The 9878-nt window shown below is 45.2% G+C and overlaps 1 protein-coding gene across 1 annotated transcript in view; it reads right to left on the reverse strand.

Annotated features, from left to right (window-relative positions):
- Positions 1-9878, reverse strand: part of AP3B2 (adaptor related protein complex 3 subunit beta 2) — a 51319-nt gene that overhangs the window by 21737 nt on the left and 19704 nt on the right. The window contains exons 2-7 of the mRNA XM_017894882.1: positions 8616-8691; positions 8396-8470; positions 7976-8071; positions 596-756; positions 289-355; positions 15-197 (exon numbers count right to left, since the gene is read on the reverse strand). Coding sequence (XP_017750371.1) covers positions 15-197; positions 289-355; positions 596-756; positions 7976-8071; positions 8396-8470; positions 8616-8691 — 658 coding nt within the window. The remainder of the gene's footprint in view (positions 1-14; positions 198-288; positions 356-595; positions 757-7975; positions 8072-8395; positions 8471-8615; positions 8692-9878) is intronic.

Consider the following 9878-nt stretch of genomic DNA (forward strand, 5'->3'; position numbering starts at 1 on the left):
CGGGGCCCACTCACGTTTTGGGTGGGGCTCAGGAACTGCGTGCGGGCGTAGCGGGTGAGCATGCTGATGATGACCACCTGGCCCCACTCCTCCACGTCGATCAGCAGGTTACAGAGTTTCCGGTAGTTTTTGTGAATCAGGTCGATGCGCTCCGGGCAGACCTCCTCGAAGGCCATCACCACGCTGCCCGCCACCAGCTGGGGAAAGAACAAAGGCGAGGGGGTGAACGCGAAGGGTGGAAGGCCGGCTGTCAGTCACCACCCCTCCCGGAGTGCCCCGATACCGCACCGTGGTCTTGTCAGCCAGAAGCTTCTCAATGACTTCTATCAGCTGATCCTTCTGGTCAGAGTCCAAACTGAGGGAGAAATCGGTAGGGGAATTTGCCACTCTCAGCCCCAGCCTTCCCAATATCTGTCCAAGCCATGCTCACCTCAGGCACCCCAACCTTATTGTTCTCCTCCATCTCTGTCAGTCCCCCAAACTGCCCTCCTCAAACCCTCTGAGAAGCAGCGGGCAAGACTTAGGAAAGGCCAGGGGTCCGTTGGGAACTTAGGAGCCAGCCTCCTGGGGAGCGTGGGACAGGGCTGGGGCATACCTGTAAAGTTTAGGGATGGCGTGGGCAGCTGTTTTCCGCACATAGGGTGACATGTCCGAGGCGGCTTCCTTGATAGCTAGCATCATGATGGGCACTATGATGGGCACACGGATGCTAGAGAGGACACGGAGGGCACTGGCACGAATCAGTTGGTTGGGGTCCTAAAGGCAGAGGTGGAGGCAGAGCTATGAAAGAGCACCAGGTGGCCGGGCGCGGTGGCTCAAGCCTGTAATCCCAGCACTTTGGGAGGCCGAGACGGGCGGATCATGAGGTCAGGAGATCAAAACCATCCTGGCTAACACGGTGAAACCCCGTCTCTACTAAAAAATACAAAAACACTAGCTGGGCGAGGTGGTGTGCGCCTGTAGTCCCAGCTACTCGGGAGGCTGAGGCAGGAGAATGGCATAAACCCGGGAGGCGGAGCTTGCAGTGAGCTGAGATCCGGCCACTGCACTCCAGCCTGGGCGACAGAGGGAGACTCCGTCTCAAAAAAAAAAAAAAAAAAAAAAAAAAGAGCACCAGGTGACCTGATGGAGGGGGACCACACCTTTGGAAATCACTGTCCCCAGCGACCACCAGTTCTTGCTTCCCTGCCCCCTGACTGGAGCCTGGATGGTGTGCCATTGCTGGGTACCTGGGGGACACTTAATTTTGGCTCTGGTTGCAGAAATCTGACACCTGAACAGGTGTTGCAATGGGTAGCTTCACTTCCAGAAAGATTGAAAAACGTTCAGAACGCCTAAAGTTGCTGAAACACCTGAAACATTTTCTGTTCCTTGCAAGGGTTTTTTTTTTGGGGGGGGGGTATCTGTTTTAATGCCTGAGGTGACTGCCCAGCAGATGCAGGCTGGTATCCCTTCCGGAGTTCAACCTTACACTCCTTTCTCCCAGAAATCATTGCAAAAGCTGCTGTTCTTCCACAGTGTTTAAAACAGAATAGGGGTGTAGGTCCTTCCTTTTTTTTTTTTTTTTTTTTTTTTGAGATGGAGTCTCACTCTGTGGCCAGGCTGGAGTGCAGTGGCACAATCTTGGCTCACTGCAACCTCCGCCTCCTGGTTTCAAGCGATTCTCCTGCCTCAGCCTTCCAAGTAGTTGGGACTACAGGCATGCACCACCACACCCAGCTAATTTTTTGTATTTTTAGTAGAGATGGGGTTTCGCCATGTTGGCCAGGCTGGTCTCGAACGCCTGGCCACAAGTGATCCGCCCACCTTGGCCTCCCAAAGTACTGGGATTACAGACGTGAGCCACCACGCCTGGCCCCAAGCCCTTCCTCTTTATTCCTATTGCATCCTATACAGAATGTATAAAAGCGTTAGTTACACTGTATTGTGATCATGGGGCTTAGGACTTCTTCCCACTATCAGCAGCAGCAGCTATATATTACAGGCACACCTTGGAGATATTGTGGGTTTGATTCTAGACCTCAACAATAAAGCAAATATCACACTACATAAATTACATAAATTATGTTCATAAATTTTTTGTTCCCTGGTGCATACAAGTTATGCTTATAGTTACAGCTGCTTGGGAAGCTGAGGTCGGAGAATCACTTGAGCCCAGGAAGTTGGAAGCTGAAGTGAGCTATGTATGTTCACACCACTGCACTCCAAACTGAGCAACAGAGTGAGATCCTATCTCCAAAAAAAAAAAGAAAAAAAAAAGTTACATTTACAATATACTGTAGTCTACTAAGCATGCAATAGCATTATGTCTTAAAAACCAATGTAGGCTGTGTGTGATGGCTTGTGCCTGTAATCCCAACACTTTGGTAGGCTGAGGTAGGAGGATTGCTTGAGCCTAGGAGTTCAAGACCAGCCCGGGCAACATAGGGAGACCCCAGTCTCTACAAAAAAAAAAAAAATTTTTTGAAGTCAATCCTCTTAAACTCTGCCTCTGCTTTATCAACTAGGTTTATGTAGTATTCTAAATCCTTTGTTGTCATTTCAACAATGTTCACAGCATCTGCACCAGGAGTAGATTCCATTTTAAGAAAGGACTTTCTGTGTTCATTCATAAGAAGCAAGTCCTCATCAATTCAAGTTTTATCATGAGATTGCAGCAATTCAGTCACATCTTCAGGCTCCACTTTTAATTCTACTTCTCTTGTTATTTCCATCACATATGTACTTACTTCCTCCACTGAAGTAGTGAACCCCTCAAAGTCATCCATGGAGTTTAGAATCAACTTCTTCCAAACTCCTGTTCATGTTAATATTTTGACCTCCTCCCATGAATCATGAATGTTCCTAATGGCACCTAGAATGGTGAATCCTTTCCAGAAGGTTTTCAATTTACTTTGTCCAGATCCATGAGAGGAATCACTATCTATGGCAGCTCTAGCTTTATGAGATGTATTTCTTAAATAATAAGACTTGAAAGTCAAAATTACTCATTGATCCATAGGCTGCAGAACTGATCTTGTGTTAGCAGGCACGAAATCATTAATCTCCTTGTACCTCCATCAGAGCTCTTGAGTGAACAAATGCATTGTCATAGAGCAGTGATACTATGAAAGGAACCTTTAAGCGGTAGGTATCAACAATGGGCTTTAAAAATTCAGTAAACCATAACTGCAAACAGATATGTTGTCATGGCATTGTTGTTCCATTTATAGAGCACAGGCAGAGGAGATCTGCCATAATTCTTAAGGACCCCAGGATATTCAGAATGGTCAGTGAGCACTGGCCTCAACTTAAAGTCACTAGCTGCATTAGCCCCTAACAAGAGCCGGCCTGTTTTTTTAAAGCCAGGCATTGACTTCTCCTCTCTAGATAGGAAAGTGCTAGATGGTATCTTCTTCCAGTAAGAGGCTATTTCATTTACACTGAGCATCTCTTGTTGAACATAGTCACTTTCATCAGTGATCTTAGCTAGACCTTCTGGACAACTTGCTGCAGCTTCTCCATCAGCACTTTTGCTTCACCTTGCATTTTTTTGTTATGGAGATGGCTTCTGTACTTAAACTTCATGAACCAACCTCCACTAGCTTCCGTCTTTTCTTCTGTAGCTTCCTCACCTCTCTTAGCCATCATAGAATTGGAGAGATTTAAGACCTGCCTATGAATTAGGCTTTGGCTTAAGGGAATGTGGTAGCTGGTTTGATCTTCTATCCAGGCCACTTAAATTTTCCTATATCAGCAATAAGCCTGTCTTGCTTTCTTTATCATGTGTTTTCTGGAGTAGCACCCCAAACTTCTGGGTTCAAGTGATCCTCCCACCTCAGCCTTCCAAGTAGCTAAGACTACAGGTGCGTACCACCACACCAGGCTAATTTTTTAAAAATTTTTGTAGGAAAAAAAAAAATTTTTTTTTGTAGAGATGTTCTTGCTCTGTTGCCCAGGATGGTCTTGAACCCCTGGTCTCAAGTGATCCTCCTGCCTCGGCCTCCCAAACTGCTGGGATTACAGGTGTGAGCCACCATGCCCAGCCTGGAGTAGCAATTTTAATTTCCTTCAAGGACTTTTACTTCGCATTCACAACTTGGCTAAATGTTTAAAGAAAGAGGCATAGCTTTCAGCCTATCACAGCTTTCAACATTCCTTCCTCAGTAAGCCTAACCATTTCTAGCTTTTGATTTAAAGTGAGAGATGTGTGGTTCTTCCTTTCACTTGAACACTTAGAGGCCATTGTAGGGTTATTAATTGGTCTAATTTCAATATTGTTGTGTCTCAGGGAATAAAGAGGCCCACGGTGAAGGAGATGGGGGAACAGTCAGAACACACACAACATTTATTGATTACTTTCACTTTCATCTCTGGGCATGGTTTGTGGCACCCCAAAACAATTACAATAGTAACATCAAAGATCACTGATCACCATAACATATAATAATCATTTAAAAGTTTGGAATATTGTGAGAATATTGTGAGAATTACCAGAATGTGACAGAGGCACAATGTGAGGACATACTGTTGGAAAAATGGCACTAATAGACTTGATTGATGTAGGGTTGCCAGAAACCTTCAATTTGTAAAACGTGCAATATCTGCAAAGTGCGATATCTGCAAAGTGCAATAAAATGAGATGCGTCTGTACTATTAATCTTAGAGAATGATGGGAATAGGAACACTAAAGAAGGATAGATGTTACCGTGACTTTCTGAAATGGAGAAAGAAAAGATCCTCACAATTGCAGGCAAAATTGATGCTAATTCCTGACAAAATTCTGGAATTGACTTTTAAACAGATGGGTTAGAAGCATTTATTAAAAAGGAAGGAGTCTCTGTTTACTTAGAGACAAATAGTCACATCAACTGCTAAAACCCGTTTTCCTTTTTTGTGTGTGAATATTTTATTTGGGAAATGATTATAGATTCACAGAAAGTTATAAAAAAAAATCTGTTTTCCTTTTTGATGGGGTAACTAGGCCAGTGGATATTAGTACTTTGTATCTTGATTTCAGTGATATGTTTGTGGAAGTCTCACAGCATTTCCTGCATTGCCATTTTTTAGGTAGGCCTTTTGTTTCACCTAATAGTCAAGCATTTTTAAGAAAAGAATTCACATCTGTTTTATCTCTGTGTCACCCACAACCCTTTGCACATGAAAGGTGTTATTTATTTATTTATTTATTGCTATTGAATAAGATCTTTCCTAACAAGATAGAAAAATGCCAGCTGTCTGTACAGTCAGATGGGTCTACAACTTGGTGAAATGTACTTGGGGAAGGTTTATTAACAGATCAATGTCAACCTGGAAACACGCTATGCCTCAGTCTTTTGCCCTGGTCCAAATAGCTTATCAGTATCTTGAAAGAAGACACAAAATCAGGAGGAACATAATTAAGATTCAGAATTACCCTGGCTTGGACCCTGTGCTAAACCGATAAAATGAAATAGAGTAGGGTTTCACAGGGGGTTCAAGGGACCAACTGCACAAAGACAGGATGTAGGGAGACCTAGATTATCTGCTTGCCAGTCAGAGGTTTGATTCCATGAGGGATCTCCTAAGAAAGTGAACACGGCCCTAGCCTGGGCTGATAAAAAGAAGGGAGACGGCTAGATTAAAATGATTGGTTCCAACATGCAGGAGAGACCAAAAGCCAGTGACAACAACAACAAAAAAACAAGTTTTAAAGGAATACATATATAGTATGATGACACCATTTACAAAACATTTTATATTGCTTAACAATATGCAAATTACTAGCTCAGGAATAAATACCTATGTATGAATGATAAACAAGAGAAGATATACAGGAGGCTTTGAGAAATGTGTCATTTCTTATGCTGGATATATGGATATTCATTATATTATTCTTTATGCCTTTTGTGAACCTGTAGTAAATTTTATTTTATTTTTTAGATACAGGGTCTCCCTGTGTTGCCCAGGCTGGAGTACAGTGACTATTCACAGGCGCAGTCATAATGCAGTACAGCCTGAAATCAATTTTTTTTTCTTTTTTTTTTTTTGAGATGGAGTCTCACACTGTCGCCTGGGCTGGATGGGCACGATCTCAGCTCACTGCAACCTCTGCCTCCCAGGTTCAAGCAATTCTCCTGCCTCAGCCTCCTGAGTAGCTAGGATTATGGGCACCTGCCACCATGCCCAGCTAATTTTTTGTATTTTTAGTAGAGATGGGGTTTCACCATGTTGGCCAGGCTGGTCTCAAACTCCTGGACCTCATGATTCGCCCACCTTGGCCTCCCAAAGTGCTGGAATTACAGGCATGAGCCACCGTGCCCAGCCTGAAATCAATTTTTAAAAATTATAGTTGTGGAGGTTTCAACAAAATATAATGGTTTAAAAAACACCCCAAATAGTAGTAGTTGTCTTTGAGATGGAGCAAGTTGCCCTGTGAAGGAGTGAGGTCCCTATCAGAAAAGATACCTGTTAGAGATGTTCTAGAGCAAAGGTTGGCATGCTACAGCCCTTGGATAAAATCTGTCTATTGCCTGTTTTTATATAGATGTATTGGAACACGGCCACACCCACTTGTTAATGGCTGCATTTGCACCATAAGGGCAAAATTAAGTAGTTGCATAGTTGAGACTATAAGGCCTACAAAACCTAAAATACTATTTGGCACTTTGCAGAAAGAAATTATCACATTCAGTTGGACTAAATGAGCTCTGATTTTCTAAAAGGGGGAAAGGGGCAGTTGATCGAGACTACAGGTGAAAATCTGTGCAACGATTTCAGATTAGTTTTTATACTTAACCCTTAACTCAAACCGAAAGATTACTTGCCAATCTAAGATGGATTCCATGGTTTTGACTTATAAAAAGAACCCTAGCACAATGTGTGGCATAGAGACACCCAAGTATTTGCTAAATGAATGAACTGTATATGCAAGTGACCATGCTTTCTACCGTCACCCCAAAGAAGCCGACTGTCAACCCCTCTTGCTGGCCATAGCAGATTGGACAAGGGGTGGGCCCTGAATTTGAGCAGTCAATCCTATGTACCCAGTAACCTACAGAACTTCTGGATATGAAAAGATGAGCTGGACCTCTCACAATCTCTCTCACAGAAATTTGAACTAAAAGTATCCAGGCCAGGAGTAGTGGCCATGCCCGTAATCCCAGCATTTTGGGAAGCTGAGGCCACTTGAGCCCAGGAGTCCGAGACCAGCCTGGGCAACATGGTAAAACCCGGTCTCTACAAAAACTACAAAAAAATTAGGTGGGCATGGGCATGCAGCCTGTAGTCACCGCTACTCGGGAGACAGAGGTGGGAGAATCACCTGAGCTCAGGAAGGTCCAGGCTCCAGTGAGCCATGATTGCACCACTGCGCTCCAGCCTGGGCAACAGAGTGAGAATCTGTCTCACAAATAAATAAACAAAGGTATGCAAAAATAGGGGAGTTAATGGTTGTAATCAGAGCGAAAAATCTGATATGGAGAGAAAGAATGGCTTTGAAATGGCTGTCTTTACCCTCAAGATATCTTAGACTAACCAGAAAAGCCCTCAGGGGAAACTTATGCATGCACCTAACATATGTAAATTCAACTAGAAGCCTTGGGCAAAACGAAAGAAACAGTGAGAATGGTGTGGGGGATTCCGGCCACTGCTAAAGGTTGAATTCTGCCTGGCTGTGGACCACAATTCACACCTTTACACAAAGAGGGTTGAGGGGTTCTCCATTGCCAGAGACTCCCCACTCTCCAGGGGCTCAAGTGGTTCATACTAGAAGCAGCCATTACCACAGGCTCCTGGGAAGAGAGACAGGGGCCCTAGGTACCCACTTCATCTCTTATGCCCTTCTGAACCTGGCTTCCACACTCTGAGGGTCTGGCTGGCCTTTCCTGACTGTGACCCTCCCAACTTTAGGCAGGTAGAAAGGGCCCGCTCCCATGCTCATGGCCTCTCCCTGGGCCTGTTCCTCTGATAGCGCCAATGAGACCCAGGCCCTGGGAGGCAAACTGAGACCCCTGACCTTTAGGCCACGTTGGAAGGTGGAGATGGACAGCAGGGCCAGGTCTTGCTGCTCCTCAGCGTAGCGTACCAGGTACACGTAGACAAGCTTCTTCACCTTGGGGAGAGCAGGTTTCTCAGCAGAAGGCTTCTCAGCAGGGACCTGTGCCCGCCCCCCTACCCCTGGGATGTCATCTCCCCAGGCAGCTGTGGTCCATGGGGACAAATTCTTCCAGTTGGGGAGAGCACCCGAGTGTATCCAGGTCCTTTACCTTGATCCACATCCAGTTCAAGGACATGGAGAGAGTGTCTTCTCCTGGCTCAGGGACATTTCTGAGCAAGTTGGGCCTCCAGGGGCTAAATCATTTCCTTCCTCACCCCAAACTTGAGTTTGTTCCTGGGGGAGGTGGGAACAAGTGATCCCTCACCAGGTAGTGCTCACCTCTATGTTCTTACAGGCCACATTCTTCACCACCGCTGGAAACAGGTCTGAAGCATTCTTTCCTCGGGCAATCATCTGGGTGGTGGGGTCAAGGTAAGGGAAGAGGGACAAATCGGGAGGCACAGCACTAATTAGAGGGAAGGTCTACAAGGAGCTAAAGAGAGCTGCTCTTGGCCACCCAGGCCCCGCCCCAAGGGAGGCCCCTTCCTTCCCCTCTTACCGCCACAATCCTCTTCATGGCCTCCAGCTTTAGAGAATCCTTGTTGGTATCCAGCATCTCCTTCAGGTCATCATGCCTGGTGGGAGGTACAAGAGGTCAACTGAGGGCACAAGGGTGGGGACAGGGTATTAATCAGGAGGGTCCAGGCACAAAGAAGGAACATGGCCCAGGGGAGGCTCAGGCAGGACCTGACCCGAAGAGGGACCAGAGCCAGGGCGAGCAAGTAAAGTACAGATCAGTGGAAACATGTGGCCAGCTAATATTAGGGGTTGAAGTGTATCCTTCCTAAAAAGGATATGTTTAAGTCTTAACCCCTAGTACCTCAGAATGTAACCTTATTTGGGAACAGAGTTGTTGCAGATGTAATTAGTTAAATGCAATCCTACTTTAGCAGCGTGGGTCTCTAATCCTATATGTCTGGTTTCCTATAAGAAAACAGCCATGTGGGCTGGGCGCAGTGGCTCACGCCTGTAATCCCAGCACTTTGGGAAGCTGAGGCGGGAGAATCACTTGAGCCCGGAGTTCCAGACCAGCTTGGCAACATTGTGAAACAATGTGTCTACAAAAAATAGATTAAATTGAAATTAAAAAAAAAAAGAAGACAGCCACTTAAAGAGACAGACACAGGGAGACTACCATGTGAAGGCAGAGGATTGGAGAGATGCGTCTACAAGCCAGGGAATGCCAGAGATTGCTAGCAAACAACCAGAAGCTAGAAGGGGCAAGGAAGGATTCCCCTATGTGTTTCAGAGGGAGCATGGTCCTGCTGACACCTTGAGTTTGGACTTTTGGCCTCCAGAGCTGTGAGACAATTCATTTCTGTTGTTCCAAGCAACCCAACTGTGGTACCTTTTTTTTTTTTTTTCAATTACTAAACTTTTTTTTTTTTTAATACTTTAAGTTCTAGGGTACATGTGCACAATGTGCAGGTTTGTTACATATGTATACATATGCCATGTTGGTGTGCTGCACCCATTAACTTGTCATTTTAACTTGTCATTTACATTAGGTATTCCTCCCAATGCTATCCCTCCCTTCTCCCCCCACCCCACGACAGGCCCCAGTGTGTGATGTTCCCCACCCTGTGTCCAAGTGTTCTCATTGTTTGATTCTCACCTATGAGTGAGAACATGTGGTGTTTGGTTTTCTGTCCTTGCAGTCGTTTGCTCAGAATGATGGTTTCCAGCTTCATCCATGTCCCTACAAAGGACATGAACTTATCCTTTTTTATGGCTGCATAGTATTCCATGATGTATATGTGCC

The sequence above is a fragment of the Rhinopithecus bieti genome, unplaced genomic scaffold (assembly GCF_001698545.2).
Source record: "Rhinopithecus bieti isolate Rb0 unplaced genomic scaffold, ASM169854v2 scaffold_26298, whole genome shotgun sequence".
Lineage (NCBI taxonomy): Eukaryota > Metazoa > Chordata > Mammalia > Primates > Cercopithecidae > Rhinopithecus > Rhinopithecus bieti.